The 22,871-nt window shown below is 43.9% G+C and overlaps 1 protein-coding gene across 6 annotated transcripts in view; it reads right to left on the reverse strand.

The window, feature by feature from the left end:
• Positions 1 to 2,675: 2,675 nt before the first annotated feature.
• Positions 2,676 to 22,871, reverse strand: part of SAMD11 (sterile alpha motif domain containing 11) — a 162,812-nt gene continuing 142,616 nt past the window's right edge. For 2 of the 6 annotated variants that reach the window (XM_018557512.1, XM_018557511.1), the window contains exons 9-14: positions 16,844 to 16,959; positions 15,917 to 15,995; positions 14,247 to 14,950; positions 9,496 to 9,620; positions 7,587 to 7,697; positions 2,677 to 4,119 (exon numbers count right to left, since the gene is read on the reverse strand). In XM_018557512.1, coding sequence (XP_018413014.1) covers positions 3,880 to 4,119; positions 7,587 to 7,697; positions 9,496 to 9,620; positions 14,247 to 14,950; positions 15,917 to 15,995; positions 16,844 to 16,959 — 1,375 coding nt within the window. In that variant the 3' untranslated portion in view covers positions 2,677 to 3,879. Of the gene's footprint in view, positions 4,120 to 7,586; positions 7,698 to 9,495; positions 9,621 to 14,242; positions 14,951 to 15,916; positions 15,996 to 16,843; positions 16,960 to 22,871 lie in introns of all 6 variants that reach the window. The other 4 variants (XR_001941295.1, XM_018557513.1, XM_018557514.1 and 1 more) reach the window with 4 other exon arrangements.

Here is a 22,871-nt window from a genome sequence, read left to right on the forward strand (position 1 = left end):
GTCACTGCTCCCCGCAGGGATGGGGGGGGGGGGGGTGCAGCTGGCAATCAGGCAGCAGGGTGGATCCCGACTGCATCGCGGCTCGGGAAACAGCCTGCTATATGCTGAGTTGTGGGTCACATAAGGACATTAATAAATGTCCTCCTGTGACCATAAAGAGAACTGTGGCAAAAGGTTGGGCCATAATTCTCTTTTAATAATCAGCTCCATTGTTTTGTATCCAGTGAAATGATTAAAAACAAAGCAAAGAAATGTAGGTCAGGGCTGCAAATGTAGCACCAACCAGCTTTTAGATGTGTGTTGGCTTTCTTTTGCTGTGCACCAATGGAGTGCCAAAAATACACAAGTTTCACGTCGAAATTTCCAAGATATATGTATATAGTGGGTGAATTACTTGTGAGGTAATAAAACGGACAATAGAAAAGGGCAACTTCCCCTGCATGTAATTTATGGCCCGTGTCAATAAGCTTTGGCCTTGTGTCGATGACATCAGTTTGAGTTGCTTCCGAGATCATTCAGAATTCATTGACCGGTGCAGCTGGCCTCCTTCTGACCTGCATTTGATCTGCTGCAAGTGGGTTTTGCAATTCCATAGACTTGTATGAGAATGTGTAACCCGTTTGAAGCGAACAAAAACCCATTAACGCAGGCCGTAAAGGTCTAAGTGCGCTTTTTCTGTGTTTGATGTGCATTTAAAATGCAGGTCAGTAAAATGCCATTTGACATTTATTGAGCTGTACACATGGCAGTTCAGAGGCTGTGTTGTCCCGCTTTGTATTGCATTTCTTTGGACACTGCATGTGAGGTGTGTTTCAACTGCAGACTAACCAAGTCAAATGTAGCCTTTCCATGTGAAATGCTGCCTTTTCCATTCGCATAGTAACTGCATTTGACACGAACGCCCATCGACATGAGCACTTAAGCAAATTAAATTTTGGTAACTCACCCCTTTAGTGTATAGTGAATATGACAGTTCACAGCTCACATATTTGCTTTTATGTAAATTGAACGTTTTCCTGATTCAATCGTTTTAATATTTATTTGTGGGATGTTTTTACAGTTCTTTACAACAGAGAACCTCCTTTTTTATTAAATTGGAGCGTCAGCCAGAACTTGTACCCACTGCAGACATTTCCCTCTTTCCTGTCCTGAGTCTACTTCTAGGGACAGTGAAGGGAAGTCTCTATACTTCAGATTGTATAGCTATGTAATGAAGGCTTGAGATTTATTTAGCACTTGAGATGTAAGCAGTGCCTCACCTTTATATTTTTATTATGACAGTTGTCCATTTTGAGATTGCTTTCTCTTGTTTTTCACTTGTGTCAATGGCAGCATGTGCAGTGTAGAAGACAAGACAGGATATATGCGATCCAAGCCTGTGATGTTTGTAGTGCGATTGTGATCAAGTGGAAAGTATGGTGAGTCAGCGAGGATGTATTTTGGGTTGTTACCTTCAAGTATTTTTCATGTGGCGTTCATTTGTACATGCTTGCTCTTCCATATTTTTGTTGTCGCAGGAAATGTAGATTTGTAGGAACAAAACATTTTGCCTCCTTGCTTTACAACTATTGACATAGAATATCACACAGGGAGCCAGAATTATGAGACAGAGCAGCACAGTGCAAGCCTTGTGTAACACTGCAAAGCAGGAAGCAGGTATTGCATATGTAATGAACAAATATTGCCACTCCCTTGTGTATTGAATTCAAAACAAAAAAAGCCTTTTGAAATAATAATTGATGCAATCCATATCAAGCTGATCTTATTTTTTACATGTAGCTCTATAAGATCAATATATGTTCTTTTTAAAGGTAGTTGAAGGTATCTGAGACACTTTCCGTTCTCTGGAGTATCTGTATAGTGACACCACCCATGTACAGCTCTGGGATATCCAGAAGTCAAGACTTCAGATTTACATGGCACAGGCCGAACTTTCTCAACCTTTTTAATATGGAGAAACCTTTGAAACGATTTTCATGTCTGCGGGAATTAGATGATTTCATCCACAGTAATTCAAGAATTAGGAATGTGATGTACCCCTTGCAAATTTGACACAATACATATTTTAAGGCTTTCTGCTGTCTAAGAAAATATATATTTAGTGGTCATTAAAAAAATGTCCAGAAAAACAGTGGTGCTCCCTTACATTAGTGGCCAAGAAGTTGCTTTCTTACATTGGTTTTCAGTGAAAAGGTGCCCTCTGCCATTGCTGGTCAGTGTAGTGGTCTCTTCTATTGGCGCTCAGTGTAGTGGTCCCTTCTATTGGCACTCATTGTAGTGACCCCTTCTATTGGCGCTCATTGTAGTGACCCCTTCTATTTGTGCTCAGTGTAGTGGTCCCTTCTATTGGCGCTCAGTGTAGTGGCCCCTTCGATTGGCGCTCAGTGGAGTGGCCCCTTCGATTGGCGCTCAGTGGAGTGGCCCCTTCGATTGGCGCTCAGTGGAGTGGCCACTTCGATTGGCGCTCAGTGGAAGAAGGACCCCTTTATATTAGTAGTCAGTTAGTGAGGAAGTCCTTTCTGCTGTTGATCCGTGATAAGACTACCCTCCATACAAAAGTCATTGATGCCACTGGTTACTGAGAGATGAAAACTATATATTGCTCAAGGAGCCCCCAGGAACTTCTGAAGGAAGTCTAGTTGAGAAAGCAGCAACACCTCCCACACATTGACATTTTCTGAGACACCACACACATTGCTTGTATATTTTTTCTTTTTATTTGAACTTGCTGCTATGCAGCTCTCTCGGGTGATCTGTTAAGGTCTGGATTTTTTTTCAGTAACAAAAAAAGAAATGCTAATTGTACCGCTGATCTAGTTTTCATTTGTTGTTGGAAAACAAAAATGAACATATTCCATGAATGAACATGACGTGAAACATGTAATCAAAACAGAAACCCTTAAGAAATGAAAATGTTCACAATGGCGTAACGTACCGGTCTGTATGACGGGGGTACCAATGATACAGTCTCAGGGGGTGAAGAGGCTTTTTGTCCATTTGCACCAGCACAGGCTCCATTTGTTTGCCATGTTGTACCAACTGAAACCTCTACACCAGGGCTGTGTTTATAGATTGTCCAAAGCAGAATCGTAGGTCTTATGCCCCCTGTCCCCGCCACCCGTGTGAGGAAAAAAACCAAGGCAGACAGTGTGTGGAACAATTTGTTTAGCTTGTCGGAATCGTAAGGGATGAAAACATGGCGTAATGAGTCCCTTGAAGCAGAACAGACTAAAAGAGAACCCAGTTCCAGCAATGTACCGCCGCCTGGCAGCGCGGTATTTCTTTGGTACAGTAGTGAGTTGCCGGAGATGCATAGACAGCATAGGAAAGAAGGGAGAGGGCAACACACAATAACTACCCACACGTTCTAAACTTCACATGAAAATCAGACTGTTGCCTTAAACGTTCTCCCATAAAGCATCTGCTTCTGTTATTATCCCGCATGTTTGGCTGTTTAAATGTGGCCTGTGGCAACAGGAAGCCTGCACCGTAGGCTGGACATGGCTTTGTACAAGTATGCCTGACTGGTTTCCACTCCCTCGTTTCCTCATGCTGATCTCCTGTAACGTCCTGCGTATTTTCCAGGTATTGCCGGAATATTTGTGTCCTTCCACCAGTTTCTCTTTGATCTCTTTACAATGGAAATAAAAATATATACATACATATATTTATCTATCTGTCTTGCCCGTGGAGGATGTGCCTCCAAAGGTTCTCCAGACTTTTGCTTTATAATATTTTTTCACACCCTATCAGTCAGTTTAGTCTCTCAAGCAGCTGAAGGGACAGCAGCCATCCAGAAGCGAAGTATCCCTTCCTGTTCAAAGCTCTGGCTTCAGCAACGCAGCAGTTTAGGTATCCAGCTATATGGCAGGGGCACAGTTAAGAAAGGGATTTAGCAGGTTCGTTTAAGTACGTTGCACTGCCGTTCTCATGTTTCGGTGAAATGCGGCTGGGAGGAAGGAGGGCGATGGGGAAGGGAGATCCAGCGCTGCCGGTAGATGGAGGTCTAATCTCACTGCTTCCTAGCTCTCTGTCTGCTGCTCGCAGGCTGGGGTGCTGGAGAGGGAATGCCACAGGAAAACTGGCCATATAAAGGACACGTCCAAGTCTCTTGGCAACCTAAAAAGAGAACAAGATGGGAATGAGTATGTTTAATGTACACACGTAGGCCTTGATATTCTGTGCAGAGCTATAGCTTCCGCTATAGTGCAACGTAGTCCCCACTCCTATGGGATCCTGTGTCTCACTGTTTACATTTACCTGGCAGTCACGACCAGGGAGAACAGGTCCCACATACAGTAAAAACCCCAGTAGAGGGATTTACAGTGCTTTGCATAAATATTCACCGGCCAGGCTTTTCACATTTTTGTCATTTTAAAATCTGAAAATAAAATGGGTTCAATGGGGACTTGTGCCACGGATATACAACAAATCTCCATGATGTCAAAATAGAAAAAACGTTTTCCAAATGATATACAAACATCTGACATGTCTTGATGGTGCAATATTATTAACCCCCTTTGTTGTAAAGGCACTGGTGCAATCAAATACTCTCCAGACTTGCATAATTACATAAATGGTGTTTACCTGTGTCCCATGATCATAAGAAATAAATAGAGGACCCCTGAATTTGTTATAAAGGAAAACCACACAGACAGTATCTGAAATACCTAGAAGCTATTGGAATATACTAGTTATGCACCAATCAGTATTAAGCTGTTTGAAAAAAAAAAAGTCACAAACTCTGGAAATTCTCTGCATCACCTTTAAATCTATTAAAAATATAAAATAATGTGGCACAATCATAAATTCCTAGGGAAGGCCATCCACCAAAACTTGGTGATTTGGTGAGGACGGTATGTGTTAGAAAAGAAGCCAAATCACCAATGGTGACTCTGAAAGAACTGCAGAGAGCCACGGCCTAGATGGGAGAAACCATGCATGGGATGCTCTCCAATGTTGAGCTTTATACAAGAAAACCATTTGCCAGAAGCCATGTACGCAACACATGGAAAAGGTTTGTAGAGACCAAAACCTAACTTTTTGGACTTGGCACATACTACAGTGCATATCAGAAAGCCCAGTACTGATTGTCATCTTGGTAACACCATCCCCATTAGTGAAACCTGCTGGTGGCAACATCATATGGTGGAGATGTTTTTCATCCCTAAAACCCAGGCGGGACTGAGGGCAAGATGAAAAGGGGAGACCTAGAGTAGAACTAATTTCAGTCTGCAAGACAGATGGGAGACAGAGGTGGAAGGTCATCTTCCAGTAGGACAACCACCTCTATCTACAGTAAGGTGGTTCTCAATGGAGCATCTGTCCAAACTGCTGTTCAAAATCATCCCATCTAAACCAGGGAAGATAGAATAATGGACAAAAGCTGTAGTATCCGGGTATGCACCGCCAGTAGACATTTACCACAAAAGACTCAGCAATGATTGCAGACACAAGTGATTGTGACACCAGTGGGTGAATATGTATGTAAAGCACCAAATGACTGTTGTTCTTCAGTGTCCTGGCTGGGCAGACTTACCCTCTGTTTATCCTGGTGACCATTGTGACGGCAAATACAACATTTTACAGCTGTCAATAGAGCAAGACATCTACTAGGGACACCTGCTTCAGTGACAACTACAAGATCAATTGCCTTCACTTTGAAGAGATTTCAACTCTCTTCCTCTTGTGCCTCCGGGACAGGAAGTAAAGGGACATATCCCCCAGCAGGACACAGCAAAAAATAAACCGATGGGTTTTCCCCGCTTGCCGAATACATAAATCAAATACTACACTATGTGGAAAAGGGGAAGGAATGAATTAAAAGCACTGTATAAGATAGCTGTACGAGACGATTCCCTAGTTTACGTAACATCTATAGAGAATGGTTTTTGAATTGCACCCAATCTAAGCTGCCTTAGGACAAGCATTGAGCAGATTGGTCTTCATAGTCTTCCTGATATCGGATAGGGATTTGTTAAACATGTCTAATTATAAAGATTGCGGAGAGTTCTATTGTAGACTCTCACACTTCTGTTTTCAGGACACAATGGGGTTGATTTACTAAAGGCAGATTAGGCACTTCCCTTTGCAATAAACAGTATTGTTGCTTGCACATGATTGGATGATGGAAGTCAGCAGCACTAGGGAACAGCCTGTTTGCCTTTCGTAATTTAACGCCATTGTGGCTTTGTGGTAGACTTGTAAATTCAGTAAAGAGAAATATTTCTTCACACAGCATTTTAGTATTTATCCCCCCCCCCATTCTTGCTATAATAATAGATGGTAATCCCCCCAAATCTTGCTTAGGATAGATCTGTTGGTGTTGCAGGTTATTTCCCACAACTGCAGGAGTTCCGCCTCGGAGTGGGTTTGTGGGACAGGCACAACATGCGTTTATTGTGTCCCCAGTCACCCCATCACTACCCAAAATTCAATAATACGGCCTCGGAGAGCAACCTGCAAGTCAGACCCCTCCCTGCCTTACTAAACCACGGCACATTTCTAACGAATTGATCCACGGGGAACAATTGGCCAAAGAACCTTTTTATTACACCCGCCATAAACAGCCGGGGCTGGAGGGAAAGCCATAAACTGCAGTTACCACTTTATTATAAGACCTGCAGGCCATAGCACAATCCTATTATATTGTGTTAGGGTGTGATACGTGTATTTGTGTGAGTCCGAGAAATCCCAGTACATTCACAGCGGATGGGCCTGCTACCATCCCGGGTGAGATCTGATGTCTCGTTTTTGCAAACACAAGATTGAAAAACATTTGTAGAGACACAGCACTATGTCTGCTTAGAGAAATATATACTGCTGACCTCTATCTGAAAATGCTACTTGCCCAGCTGACATGCTAACCTAAAGGATTCAGAGCTGGAAGAACTATGCAGACTATTCTAAATGAACATGCAGCATACTAGTTCTGAGTCCGTGACTCACAAAGATCAATTCACAAAAGCATACCGCATATGGTCATTTCATTGCAGTGATGCAGTTCACATATTGAATGTGTACCTTTCACCAATACACAGCAGGCTAATGTTACAGTGAACTGAACAGTGACTTTGCTGGCTGCACTGGGGGACCATAATGGCTCTATCTATTAATGGCTCTATCTATTTGCTAAAAATCAAAACGTGCTCTGGCTGTGCCTATTTGATAAAAGATGCAGCTAGGAATAGGGATTACAGCAGAGGATTCAGTTGGTAAAGACATAATATTCCAATGACATAGGAAGGAGATGTACTCCATGGCGCACACAGAAAGGTACTACTCTGCTGTCAGCCGCTACAAGCATAGGGAAAGGTAGAGGGGTGCCAATGTCACTCTAAATACAGGGCACACTCTAAGTTGCGGTGGCACCAGAAGAGGCAGAATTACCGTTTCATTATTGCTGTGCTATCCCTACAGGCCACAGATATCTATAGCGGGACTGTAATTTAGCACCTTATTCATAAACACTGGCAGCAAAGCAATAATGGAAAAGGTAAGGTACAAAGATTATAGGTAAGCATTGCTACAGATGGAAAAAATTAGCATTGAATTTCATACATAGAAGCAAGGTGCATAGGGTATACCTGTGCTCTTATTTTTAGTGCTGGCCCAAGCTTCAGGCCCATGTTATTCAGTAAGTGCTCTTCAGTCAGTAGTGGCAGAGTTTCCCCATCTATACAGTGCTCCCGAAATACCTGCACAGAGAACAGGATGTTACCGCAACTCCAAGACCAACCAACTCTACAAAACTAACATGAACACTTCACAGACTGCACTGCATCTAATACATAACAGTAAAGCACAGTATCCAGCCACCAATCACCATTCCAGGGTCTAAACTTAGCTAAAATATGATTAGTTTGGGGTTCTGCACTTTTGTCACTTTGTCTTGTTCTAATGCTGACGGCATCGGTTGTTGCCCAGCGGTACTCAAGTGCGATTCACTTTTCCTCTTACCATGGCCTCACAGTGCCTGGTATAGATCTGAGGAATAAAGTCATACTGTATGATGACCGCTGCCAGTATATGCAATTTCCACGTGTTACATGCTGTATATAGTGTTAAAGAATCTTTTAATCACATGTCTGCAGGCTGAGGGTCAACAGTTGCTTATGAGGGAAATTTTGGAAGTGGGACCCAAACGAGTTCCTATACAGATGTAGAGCAGGAATTCACTTTCCTATTCAAAGTGGAAGTAAAGTCCGCTGTGGTGGATGGGCTCCTGTCATAATATGCGAGTATGCAGAGCATGCTTGCACCTTATGGCACACTTACCTGACGAGTGTACTCTCCTCCAGCGCTGATCAGTCTACTCTGTCAGCTGCTGCCGCCATATTCTTCTCTATTTTTTCTGGTCCCCCGTTGTCCTGTCCGAAGATTGGGCTGCCTGGGATGCTGTAACTCCTGCGGAAGCATACAGGAGTTGCATCGTCCTCAGCACCTGACTCAATTCCCGGCACACTGCAGTTTCTGGGAAGGACCTGGGGTACTACATTGTACGGCACATGCCCTGTACAGTGTACTCGAGAGATAAAAACTGCTAGAAGTTAGAAGCAGCTGTTTTTTGGCAGAAGAGACTTGGCGTATCTATTCTGCCAAAAAACTCATTTCTAGCAGTTTTTAATATTTTATTAGGTTTACTTCCTCTTTAAAGCCAGCAGTGCCTTCAAGGTGTTAGAATACTCTAGATTTTCCTGGCATGAAATTCTTAAAACAAAGTACTATGCACCAGTCTCCCTCCCACTTGTTTATCTCATTCATTCTGAGTCTTCTGTGCTCACAGAATAGCCCTCTGTCTCACTCACCCTCCCCATAACCTCTCCCGCTGTCCCGGTCCCCCCTCTCCTTCCTCTCTGGCGCTGACTTCTAGCCTGCGCCGCCACTACTCTCCGGCCCAGCTGCAGGGAGGGGGGAGTGTGACAGTGCAGGTGGTTTTAATGAAGCATGTCATGAGGGGATTAGCACAGGGGAAAGGGGGGGGAAAAAACGGCTGACTCCAACCTCCTGTCTCAGACTGGAGACCAGAAACAAGGGACGGATAGAGGACATCCTCTAACGAGAAATAAAGCTTCCAGTTCCAGAGACCTTCTCTAATGTGAATACAATGGCACAATAGATAAGACATCAGTTATAGCAAGGGTATGAAAGAAAAAAATATGCGGGAGGTGATGGTGAAATGGAAATAACTAAGTCAAGTACACTCAAACTAGATTTGTCTAGTCTAGTGGGTGCAAGCCCCTGCCAGACTACCTATAGGGACAGGGACCCCTTGACAGACTACCTATAGGGACAGGGACCCCTTGACAGACTACATATTGGGACGGAGACCCCTTGACAGACTACATAATTGTGTCACTTGTCCCTGCTTGACAACTTGGATTAGACTCAAACTGGAAATTCAGTTTTGGGTTGATGACTTGCCTCCTAACAACTGAACTAGTGACATAACTAGGAACATAGAGTTGGGTACTTAACAGTGGCCAGACCCATTACCTGTGTGTATTCTGCACAGCCAGACAGACTGCCCACAAAGCTGCAGACATCCTCCACTGTCCATTTGCTGAGGTCTTCCAGCACCACACTGTCCTCCCCATCCAGGAAGAGTCCCCCCATGGCACCTGACATAGGATGGGGTAGAAGATGAGCAGATACATGAAAATGAGTGAGGGGGGTAGGAAGACAAGGTGAAAAAGAAGTCGAGAAGGTTGTGTGAGGGAAAGCAGAGGTGGGGGAAGAAGGGGAGAGAAAGGGAAAGAGACATTAATCATTAAAATCCCACGAAGAAAACAAGGCAGCAGCAAGATGAACATATTCTGTAGCCTAACATCCATCTTTAATGACCTGTCAACACCATGCAGGGTACAGACTCTGCTCTCCCACAATGCTTTGTTGGTAGAATTCTCCTAACAGAGAATAAGAAGAGAGAGCAAATCTGTAGTACGAGACCAGAAGGCCCCTGGTAGATGAAGGATATTTGTGTTGTATGTGATGGGTAAGGTGGGACAGCGAGAGGTCAGAGCGCTTTCAATGGATGGGAATGAATTCATCTCAATTATTCTGTGCACAGCCTGAGGTCAGAGCCTGCCGCCAGCTTTTCAAGGCCCTCATCTCTCACAGACGCTGGGTGGCTGGAGCTGGGAATGGCTTCCCAATTAGCCGTTTCCTCAGGTTCCTGGAGGACAAAAGTTGCCACAATGTCTAGCAACGAGGAGACAGAAGAGCCAAAGTTGTCAGCTACCCAGAGACCGGGCTCTGGGAAGAGACTAACGATCCTACCTGTAATTAATGTCACGTACGATTAAAGCCTGTCACTGGGTGACGCAAGATCTATTCTGGATGTGTAATGAATTAAGAGCAGCCCTGGGTCTATATGCCAAATGCATTGTGGACCCAGACTATAAGCGTAACCCCCCTCCTCTGACAGAGAAGGCGGGAGGGGCTGTGGCGGGAGCGCCTCATGCCAGGTTGCGTTAATTGTACTCAGGGCTGGGGATCGATAGAAGGATTTTAGCTTCCTGAGCTGTCCCTGGGGTGTATGGGGAGATTTGCTGGCAGTCCCGTGTCTCATAAACTAGAGGGAAGACAAGGTCGGTCACAGAGAGGCAGACAGGATGGGGGCCAGGGCTGGCACTGATAAACATTCCCCCCTCCTCCTTTAGCTCACAGCCGTATAGAGGTCAGCACAGTTTTACAGCACAGTGACAGGATGCACAGCTGCACTGGATGCCCTATTCCTGACTTTATATGGCTCCCAGGGTCTCTAAACTCATGACTGCACTGGCAGCGGCCACCACCACCACCTAGCAAATCCCCTGTAACCATTTCATACTATATATAGGAATTGGGAGAGTTTACAGGGCCAAGTCTTCATTGTCTATCTGCAGGATCTCATTAAAGAGAGGTGACAGCTAATATTCTGGTGTGTTACATAAATAATGATTCCCGGCACTGAATAACAAGACTGCAAATCAGACAGCTCCAGGTACAAGCAGACGTTCCACCCTGCTGCCGCTGTATATACATAGAACTGGTATGCATATACATTATATATACAGGCAGCAAATATTTGCATAGCTGACGGCCAGAATCTTTTTTATTATCTTATCTGCACAGATCAGAATATTTGCTGTTTTGGTTGCTATGCTTCCTGCAAATGTATACCGTCCTGCACTATGAGGGCGGAGCCCAGAAATCAGATGACCTAGAACGCACATTATATGCAGTAACAACCTATGTTTTATATACCCGACATCACCAATGATATCCGAAGGGACAGTTACATTAGTCAAATGCGGTGGAGGCACAGGGATTAAGGTCTACTAATCAGTGCTTACAACTCCAGTCACATATAATGCAGCTTTGTATTTTGTAATAGATTAGTATTATTACATGTATTTTTAATGCAGGAAGTCCAAATACCTAAATTTAACCGGGTATGAGCCTCTTGTAATCTCCTGCACCACAGAGCACAGACTGGGAGAGGATGCAGTGCTCATGTGTTAACAACGAACATTCTAATAGGAGTATAGAGCACAGTGACGGGAGATGAGCTCATTATTGTGCTGCTTCTCCTTTCACTGTCCAGTCACAGGCTGGTGGAGGAACAAGACTCCAGAGAGGACTGTGCTGTGTAGCAAAGCTGTAAATCACAGGACTGGATGGACAAACATACGAACCCTCCTTGCAGGTAAAACGGCTCCCATGAATGTATTTCATCTTTGTATTTATTGATTTTCCTGGAGTTCAGCTCTATAGGCAAACTGCAGCCATAGTTCAGAAATTTACGACACTGTTTCAGTTGGAGGATATGGCAGGAAGAGAGGAGTCGCAAAGGAAATCTGCTTCCCTGTATTCATCTATGAATGTTTCCATTTGCACAGATGTCCTCAGGCTATAGATTAGCTGTAAATCATTTTGCCCAGTGATCAGATCTATTATTCATCTGATAACTCCCAGTATTGATTTGATGGATGAAACCCCATAGACCACAGGAGGAATGTGATGGCGTGTTCCACGTAGTCTATGAAGGAACGCTTTTAAGTTGTTTGACTCGCAGATTTTTCTGCCTACGTGGAGTGTGATGTTTCCAGGGAATATTATCCAAGCTTATCAGGCAGCAGACTCTGTGTGAGTGTATGCGGAGAAAGGCCGATCTCCGGGAACGCTTCCTGCGCTGCTCTTCCCAAGCAGTTTTAAGGGGCTTCGACTTTAATGAGAGATGCAGAAGCCAGGGCGCCGGGGTTGATGAGGGCTAGCCAGGGGGAGGTGTTGCTTTAACAGGAAGCCTTTGGAACAGTGATAGGAATTCCATTCTCCTAATGTATTGCAAAATCAATATTGCTAAATCCAGTCCCGGTGCAGCTGTCTCACTCAATTACAGGCAGCGTTAGCCTGGACAGGAGAAGTAGGGGGGAGAGGCGGAGGGCAGGTGGGAGATGGGGTCCCCACACGCCAAAAAAAGGCAACCTGTCAATGCCTAAAGGCATTTGCTCCTCAACCCATACCCGCGTAATATGGCAAATAATGGTTCACATGGCATTCTCCCTTGTATGTGTGTGGGAGTTCTTGATATAGACATATATAAATTGAAAGAGTTCTGCTATAAACGTGTCCGCACAGAACGCGCCTCTCCACGAGGTGTGCATTACTTTACACAGGCAATTGTTTCCGTCTCCCTGGCAATGCTAAGAATTCAGGAAACATTCAGAGCACTTACTATCTGGCCGCACATCTTATGATGGACTGTAGACCAAGTAAAGCTTGCCATGGACATCAGAGAACAGCTGGATGTGTAATCACAATCTGGTCATCTCACAATCTCATTTGGCCTAGCTTCAGCCATAAACAGGAATGCCTGGGTCACACAAGCAATCCTGTTCCTCAATGCACATGCTGCGGACAGTCCCGACGCTGCCTTATTAGTGTGCAATGGGAAGGGGGGGTACAAAGCTTGGCTTGACTGATGTGGCAGGGGGTGCAGGAACCCCAACAGCAGCCAGTCAGCTTGCGTCCCATTCACAAACCAGAGATTATCCTCAACTATGCCCCAAAAAGTCCTATCCCCTGCATAAGGGCACTTTAACATGGATCTCTGGCAGACTGCAAAATACACATTTGGATTACATATTTACCTGTCAGAGGACTTGCAGTTCTGTTCAGCCAGTCCTGTAATTCACATATTTCTGCCACAATGCACAACTGGCAAGGTCACTCTATTTCCTGGTTCATCTGCACTGCTTCTGGAATCACCCATCCGGTTATTGTACAGAGGCAATGATGCCAATTCGCTGTCCAGTGAGCAGGCTGGAGGTGGCATAGAAAGCAGTTCTGCTTAGCCAAGTGTGTCACCCGCCTGGCTGTACAGTGTGGCAGAGGTGTGGAAGTCACTAGACTGACGAATTACAAATCCTTTGGCAGGTAAAACAGTGACCATACTGTATGTGTATTTAAAATGTGTATTCAGCGATTTACCTGGAGTTCCAGTTCATGACAAAATCCCTTGGTAAAAACTTTGTCATTGGATGTGGCAAGTATTTGCCAAGATATCGGCTTCCTTGGTAATCAATTCATCACAAGACTGGAAGCCATTGTGTACTGCTTATAGAACTCTTCACCCATCGCTGGAAATGTCATTATTAAGAGAATTCCATTGTAAAATACATATATTCTTACTAGGAAATGTATGAAATGTATGAAACATATACAAGGCATGCTGACAACGAAAGGTGAGATTTTGTCACGTCTTAGCATTTGCCTCAGTTCGTCATTTAGATGCTTTCATACATAAGACCCAGTGGGAATAAAGACTGGAGATCATTGGTCACAGGTAAGTGATATTTGCAAGCAAATGTGTGCAAACAGTTGGGCCAGCACAGTTACATGGCTGTCAGAGACATAACACCAGGGATCCCAAGGATCATGGCACGCTTTGTGTCTTATGTTATTAATAAAAATCAGGAACAGGCCGACTTCAAATCAATGAAATTAAACTGTGCTTTACCTGACATTTCTCTATAGAAATGTATAACGGAGGGTTAGAATCGGAGTCAGGATTTTATTTATGTCTGGACCCCTGTTGGAGAGATTTGTCTTCTTGTCCAATGTGATACCAGTGTCAAGGACAGGAAGTAAGGGGAAATCTTCCCAATCCAACACACAGCAATACAATCCTGACACAGGCTCCCAAAAAATAAACAAAGGTTTGGCAAGAAATCTGCTATAAAGAAAATGGACACTGTACCTACCTGTGTGGAAATAAGGGTTGACAGCATAGGGGAATCCAAAAGGAAATGGCTGAGGTGGAGGCACTGAGTTTATGGACAAATATTTTCCATCTCCTTTACTGATTCCTGGTCCTAAAACATGAGTGGGTGACTCTGAAGTTCCGCAGGAGAGGCTTTGGTGAGTGTGAGTATCACTGGACTCTTTTACAGAATCTCCTCCTTTGAGGGTGTCTTTACCCTCTTGAAGTTCATGAGCTGAGGAGGAGGCACCTCGCTCTACTCTTAACCTGTCTGTCTTCTCCTCTGCCTCACTCTCTGAATCTTTCATCTCCTCATCATTGCCTTCTGATACTCCCTCTCGTATACGCTGATCCAAGAGTTCCTTTGCTTCTCCGTGGTTTCCATGGGCTTCCATCCGGTGATGCGCCGACTTTCGACTTGCCCTTCTCGCACTCTGGGATTCCTTGGGAGGAGGCACGCTTGGTACTCCCTGGTGGTTTAGGGAGAGCAGAGGGGTGTTATTGTGTCTTAGAACAAGCATGGCATTCCTTCTGGACAGTTCCTCTCTTAAAGGGTGGCCCTCTGGGAGCTCATGCATGTTACGTAGAGCAGGGTGGTCAGGGGGTAAACCGGGGTGAAGAGTCATTGGATCACCAGCCAACAGTCTCTGTCTGTGTAGGTTCTCCAGCTCCTTCTGGCGTATAATCTCAGCAGACATTTCAAGTCTTAACAAAGAAGAAGAAGAAAGTTAATGAACAGCAAGTTGGTTCATATTTTAAAGTAAAACTCCAGACTACAAAAACAGCTCTTTTGTTTTATTTGTATACCCTATTGACAGCCTTATTTGAAATGGAGAAAGCTGCCAATGTTCAAATTAGCTGAGCGCCTGAACCCAAATACTCAGAATTATTTGTTTGAGCCTGCCATAAACACTTATAAGGAGTCATAGTCCACTACAGCATCATCATGACTGACGCACCACAGGATGTAAGGCTCTAAATGGTGGCTGAGTGTCTTCATTTCCTCTATTGTGTTTCTGCTGAGGCATAACTACAGACAACTCAATTTTTTTCTACTCTTCCACCTGGGTATGACAGTTTGAGGCATGATGACCCATTCACAGAAAGGATTTACATTACGATACTTAATTGGGGTTACATTATGTGGTTCATTTATATGTATATATAATCAATGCTTAGCTGTTCTGCTCATCAATTGCTAAGTGAACCAGCCACATCTTCACCTGAACACTATATTATGGATGTATTCTGCAGCAAATAATGCAATCTATGAGCCCTATTTCTTAGAACTGCTCCAGGATTGTGCAAACTTAGTAAAACCAGTGAATTTCCTGATCTGATTATTACTCATAAATGCAGTGCGTTATCTTGCCAAGTTTCATGGAATTAACGGGAAGAGCTGTACATGGTTATCAGAGCGCACACAATCTGTATTTTGTAGCTGTACATTTGGTTTTTCAGACTATACATTTCATGGTACAACAGAACAACCTCACTTCCCTGGACCGCTTGGTGATAAATTTGTGCCATGAATGTGTAACAGACCATTTATGCTTTCTGAAATTGCAGTGTTCAAGTGTCTGTGTGTACAGCTGGAGGGCTGCTGATTGCTGTTTCTATGGAATATGTGGTATATTATTTAAAGAATGTGAGAGAAAAATGGACAGTCACCTGGCCAGGTTCTGTTTCCGCAGAATTTCCTGTTGTCGTGCAAACATTTCCGCCTGGGCTGGCTGTAAGAAGCCATAACCTACTGAAAAAGAGATAACACTGTAAATCCATACCCTGGTGATACATGGCAAACATCTTAAAGGAGAACTCTGGGCATAGGAAAAATTTACCCCTGAAGTGGGGCCAACCCTGCACTGCAATGGTTAGGGTCTGAAATAAAAAAAAGATATACCCATCCGATGCTAGATTCTGCCTGGCCCGTGAGGCATAACGTCTACCACAGTGCATTAGACGTGAAGATGCCGAGGAATAAATCACCGCCGGAGAGGAGGGCGAGAGAGTTGAGTGGTCACCGCCCAAGGATCAGGGGAGTATATGTTCTTTATTTTAGACCATAGAGAAAAATGTGCAGTTCACCCTTGCAGTGTGGGGGTAGCCCCACTGCAAGGGTTATGTTTTCATACCCTGGAGTTCTTCTTTAAGGCTATTCTTAAAGTGTATCTGAAGCCAAAACAAAACATTTTATATACTGCAGCTTTCTTAGGATGTAGCAGCCGCATTAGATTTCTTTTCTGAGTTATTTCACCTGCTGATCCTGCCACTAACACACTTCCTGTCTTAAAGGTGACAGTGCTGACATACTGTACTCTCTTTATGGATGAGCAAATTTGTGGACAGGGAATATATTGGGACTACAGAACACCTCCTCGTCACTTCATCTCAACAACATAGGTGGGAGGTAGTTTGCAGAGAGACCTGGGAACAATGCACTTTAATAGGAGGGCAGCACAAGCAGAGCGCAAAGGATGTTATCAGCTCACAAGCTTTGTGGCAGGGTCAGCAATTTTTCTTTGCACCTACTGAACAGATATAGCAAAACACTTTCAAACTATAACCATCCTTTCATTTGGGCTCATTTTTACATACCTGGACTCTGACACAAAGCAGAGGGCATCCCAAGAAATGGTGGCCTTAAATGTGGTCCCAAGGCAATATGAGGGGCGTTCTGAGGTGACAGCAGAGGAGGCGGGTGAGAAATGTCCCTGAGGAGAGGAATGAAAATATATTTCTTTTAAATGCAAATGTCATAAAGTCTTAGTCATATCTTCATACATAATGAATAGTCCTAATGCCAGAAAAGTTAGATTTTCACACCATTACCAGCTATTAGGACGGTACCGACAGCCATTATAACAGTAAATGGAATCTAGTATTTGTCTTCTCATAATCAAGCACGATGGTAACATCAATATCAATTATAACTGCAAAGTAATAACTGTGGTAATTGTGTCAGTAAAACGCTGAAGGGGTTTAATGGAAGCCGTTTCTTGCAGTACTGTCAGTGAATATAAGACTTCCACATCATACACCCGGGTTCTTGTTTCCTGGCTATCCACACAAATGAAGGGGCATGCCAGGAGTGACAATACAATATAATACATCCCCCATTCCATAGGTAGAAAAAGAAGGTCCCTAATGAATTCAGATTAGGGATAGTGATGCCCTGACTGTTGAGACATTACAGATACCTGAGCAGCCAATCGCTGTCCATATAGCAGCTTCTGGCAATATCTGGGAATGTATAATATTACAACTGTGAGTCAGATGCAGGAGCCCAGATGTACAACAGTGGCGCTGCCACACTGGCAGAGTAATAAGGTTGTAAAAAATTAATGACTGAGCTGCCAGATGGATGGGTCTCCTACAACTCCATCTTTAGACGAATGTCTCTAATCTTAGAGGGGACACAGTCCAAAAGCACCAGCTTTCCTTTTGTGCTGCATTCTCTTGTAGGTTCCTTGATGATAACACGTGTGTAGATATCCTTCCGTTAGCCATATTTTTAACCACTATGACTATGAGTCCTCCACGCTATTCTCCAACCGTAGTTACTCATTGTTTATTGTTTCTATAGTTACCACTATCATCTGATATGGTTACCCTTCCAAGTGCTCTCTTTACTTCTGCTATGGTGGACTTAACAACTGACCAAACCTTATTAAGCAGTCTGAAGTATACTGTGAAGGTTGGCCAAAAATAAGGCCTAGGATGTGGGCCAAGGCTCTCAACCCAGGATGTGTGTTGGTCAAAGGACACAGGAATTCAAGGCACCTAGGCCTTTTAATTAAAAATTAATGTATCTGACATGTAGATACCTTGCTATGCATTGACCGCCATAAAGTAACATATCACTATACTACCCCCATTTCCTTTCTAGTCTGTCAATATTGAGGCAGTAGAAGGCAAACCAGTTCAACTGTAACTGGTTCTTTGTAACTGATGCAGAGTCCACACAGCTCATGCAAATAAAAGCCCCAATATCAGTCCCAGTTAGGGCAGAATTTATGGAATGGCAATATAGGTTGGAGACTACACCAGTATAGGTTTTAGGGAGGATGGCTCTTGTTACAATACTTTTTCCCAGTATTTTTACATTTATCTTCCATTCATGCAGGAAACTATCAGGTATTTAATATATCATCACAATGCACTTCCATTTGAGGTGTACCGTGAAGTGTGGTACTAAAAAATCTGTGTGTGGGGGGATAAAACTGACCTAGATAGATTGAAATCTTGGCCTGTCTTTGTAATATCCCCAAATCTCGGGAATGTAGCCAATAATGGAGGAGAGCGGAAGGAAAAGCGGCCGTAACAGGCTCGTGAATGCCAATATTCCTGTGTTTACACCACGCCAGTCTTTACTTTAAGGTTACGGTTGGCACCCACCCCCCTTTCCTGCTCTAAGCCCCCACTTATCACCTCCCCCCACCTCTCCCTTCGCTCAGCACTAAACTAATTGCACGGCTCGTGCTGTCTGGGAAGAGCGGCCATCGATTCCTCGCTGCTGAAACGTCCTGCTAATCGTATCAGCGCTCCGCCAGCTCCTCGCACTCTACTGGCAGCTCCAATTAATCTCAGGTAACGCAGAAAGTGACCTTCGGCTCCGAGCCGGGGCAGCAGCCAAGCGATGCTTATGTAATTACACCGTGAAGTGTGTAATCACCTGGCCTAATCCCCCAGGCCCAACAATTAGCCGAGGCCTCTGTCGCTGGGCTGCCAAGTGCTCTGCCACCCGGACAGCCTGCAGATGAATAACGGTCAATTAAAGCTGCATGGCGGGGGCGAGGAGGTGTCCGGTCGATGTAATTAGCTGTAATCATGGGGAGACGAGGCTGCCAGACGTGAGGCGGCTTTTATATAGGATGCAATGTGGGAAATCAGGCAGAATTTAACCATTTCCCTGCCTGTCAAACCCAAAACACCACACTACATTCAGTAGCATGCACATGCATTGGGTCAACACTAATCCACCATACACACCTTACAAAGCAACTCTATGTAACTGCAATCACACACATGCAGTCAAATATACATTTACACACACACATGTATACTATGTATCAACTTAACTATTCATACCATACCAAAACTACAGCAGCAAGCCAAGAAATTACACAGCACAATTGTACGTTGTATACCCAAACATCCATTCCGAAGGGGGGGGGTAGAACAGTGGCTCAGTGGTTACCACTTCTGCCTTGCAATACTAGGGTTTGAATCCCCGCCAAGATACTATTTGCATGAAGTTTGCATATTCTCCCTGTCCTTGGGTGGGTTTCCTCCCACACTCCAAAGACATGCAGGTAGGTAAATTGTATGGTCCTAGTATGTGTATCTTCATGCATGTGGGGTAGGGACTTAAAGCTAGCCATACACATTGTTGTGAATCGGCCGAAATCCTGCCAACCCGGCTCGACAACCTTTGAAAAATCAGGAGTCGGACAGAACATTGTTGGTTGAACAGTGATTACAGACAATCATGCTGTATTTCCTGCTGGTGCACACTTTTGATACTATATTGAAAAATACTTTTAACCCTTTTGAGTCCAGTCATTTCTGAAGTGACTTTACTTGCAAACCAGAATGAAGGGAGAGTGTTTGAGCCCCTGAAACACATTGGTTGTCTTATCTTGTTTGTTTTTCATAAATTTGCAAAGAAAAAATAAGGTAAACACAGAGGAAGAGGGGGGTCACACTAATCCAAACAAACCCCAGAGTCAGAGTGTGGATGGGATCGTAAGGGCAGAGGAGAGCCAGGCCTACCTCTATGTTCACACTTTATAAATTGGAAGGATTTAATCAACCAGGCTCTTAAATCCACTCAGAGTAGGAGACAAGGGTGACGTCCTGAATGCCTTTTGTCATAGAGGAAAAGGATCCTAAGAAGATGTTTATTATAAGAATGCAGAGGTAAATCCTTCATAATGCAATTCCAGAATGAGTGGAAGAAGTCGATTCACCACATCTCTTAAAACCCAACCTGTGAAGAGCCATAGGGGTGTAATACACTTGATCGAAAAACTTCACCTGGTTCTCAGGATGAGATCATAGAGGACATATAGGTGTCAACAAATTACAGCAAAATAATCTGAGGTATCAACAGTTGCCATTTTTGTGTAGCTTTACTGAACGGGGAGGATTTAAAGCTACAGAGTTCTGTATGATAAGCGGAGATCAACTTAGTAGAGCCCTCCTTTCAAATAAGTTTTTTCCAGCGGTAACTGGGACAGTATTAAGGAGGTACCACCAAATTGAGCCCTCACAGCGTGAAGCAATTGGAAATAGGCTAGAAATTTAGTGGAAGTCAATCCCAGTTCATCTTGTAAGACAGGAAAAGTAACCAATGTTCATAGTATTCTGGATTCTATAGCCATTGTTGTGACACCCTTACAGCTATCTACTGGACTTCTCTTTGCATGGGGGTTCTTTGTTGTATGGGAGCCTCCTCACCGGAGTGAGAATAGCTCCTCTTGCGTATATATTCAGAATACAACAACAAGGGAGATTCCCCATTCATTAAATTCTTAGTAAGAACAACTTTTACCAAATCCCCCCATCCCCCCAAGATACACTTTTGCCATACAATTTGCTGGCAATGTGAAGTTCTTCAGCATTTGCCTTAGGAACTCTTTAAGTTCCAATAATAACGCATGTTTACTTTAAAATTGTGCAAAATTCTTTATATATCAATGTTTCTCTGCTAAGTCTTTGTAGCTAAGGAAGACCAGACATCTGAATATTTATTTGTCTAAAATGTGGCAGAAGTATCATCAGATCTTGAAATAATTTCCTATTCAGTTAACTGCCAGTACACATGACCTTTAAATCACTCACTACCCCCCTCCCCTTATAGACGGGCTGCCGTAACAGATCGCGGCTGTCACTGAATACACAGGAAATACTTTTGCTCACTCCTAGCATCTGAGCAAAGATGTGTTATCTTCAGACTCCCTTTCTAGTTTGGGTTTCCGTGTAAAATTCTGGTTGTTATAAATATTATACTGCTTGAAAAAAATGGCATGTTTCTATAAAATTCTGAGACAGGGCCTCACTGTGTTTGAAGGCGCTATGTAGCTACCAACAACCGATCAGATGCTCCTTTCCACATTTAGGGTCAGATAGAAAATTAAATCAAAAGACGCTGACTGGTTACTTGTTTAACATAGACATATCTCCTTTCAAATGATGTGATAAATGATAGCCCATTGTGCGGCAGCGATATATAGAAATGATAGGATGACCCAACAGTCCGCCACGCTCTGATACACAGGTCCCTCATGCACACTCAAACACCTCTGCCGCACAGGCTCACAGCCAAAATACATTACAGGGTTTTATAAGGCTCGCTTAACCCCGTAACGCTGGACCCATGTGCACTGTTGCCATAGAGACGGTCCTCGCAAAACCACCGGAGAGGACGAGTAAACTTAGCGTGCCGAGGTCAGCATGCGGCAATTACAAGCTGCGTTTACATACTTCGCTCCCAGTGATTTCCATAATTGTAGAGAGAGGAGACTCGCAGCCTCCCCTCCCTGTCAGTCACTCAGGAGGAACTGCCAGCAATTCAGAATGTTTTTCAAATGCCCCAAGTTAACCCTGCATGCACCAGGCAGCACAAGGCTTACCAAACCCATAGAGCGTGTCAAATGAATACCACCGCCTACTAGCCTTGGGGCAGTAAGGATTAACAGGGTGAGGGGAAACATTTTTGTTCAATTTATATGTTGATATCAGACATCAACAAACTGAAAAATTACAAGTCACGTAGTAAGGCTGAAAAAAAAATGTCTAGTTAAACCTAAAGACAAAAAATAAATAGATTAAAAGCCTACAGTCTCAGAACTCCAAGCCTGCAGTTGATCTGGAGGAAGACAAGAACGCCTTAAAAACCAAGGTCCAATTTGCTCCAGTAGGGAAAACAATCCTACCTGAACCCCCAAGACAATCAGATACTCCCAGGATCCACAATCTACAGCAGTGGTGGTCAGCTAACTTGATATAGGGGGCCTCAAGTGCGTCCCCAGACATCACTCAGGGGCCACACGTAATATTCAGAGACTGCATGCTACATTAAGCTGTCAGACTGTAGATCTACAAAAATAGATCGTCAAACACTGCAGACATGCTACAGGAGATGGTCAGAGACTGTAGACATGCTACAGGAGATCGTTAGTGTCTACCAGCATGCTACAGGAGATGGTCAGAGACTGTAGACATGCCAAAGAAGATGGACAGAGACTGCAGACATGCCAAAGAAGATGGACAGAGACTGCAGACATGCCAAAGAAGATGGACTGAGACTGCAGACATGCCACTGGAGATTGTTGAGGCTACAGGCATTCTACTAGAGATAGTCAGACTGCAGACATGCTACAGGAGATGTACAGAGACTGCAGACATGCTACAGGAAAAAAAAAATAAGTATCTTTGTAGGTGAAGGTTAAACTTATTTTTCTCCCCCTGGTTATATGCAGTGACCTTAAGGAGACTGCCTTGAGAACAATCACTTCAATAACAATTTTCCCATAAGATTATATGTGCAAGTAACTTATTTTCCATTGAGTACTTATCCAAAAAGCCGGAGACCTCTGGGCCCACCATGCTGGGTGTCACC

The sequence above is a fragment of the Nanorana parkeri genome, unplaced genomic scaffold (assembly GCF_000935625.1).
Source record: "Nanorana parkeri isolate BGI_ZX_2015 unplaced genomic scaffold, ASM93562v1 scaffold287, whole genome shotgun sequence".
NCBI classification, from domain to species: Eukaryota; Metazoa; Chordata; class Amphibia; order Anura; family Dicroglossidae; genus Nanorana; species Nanorana parkeri.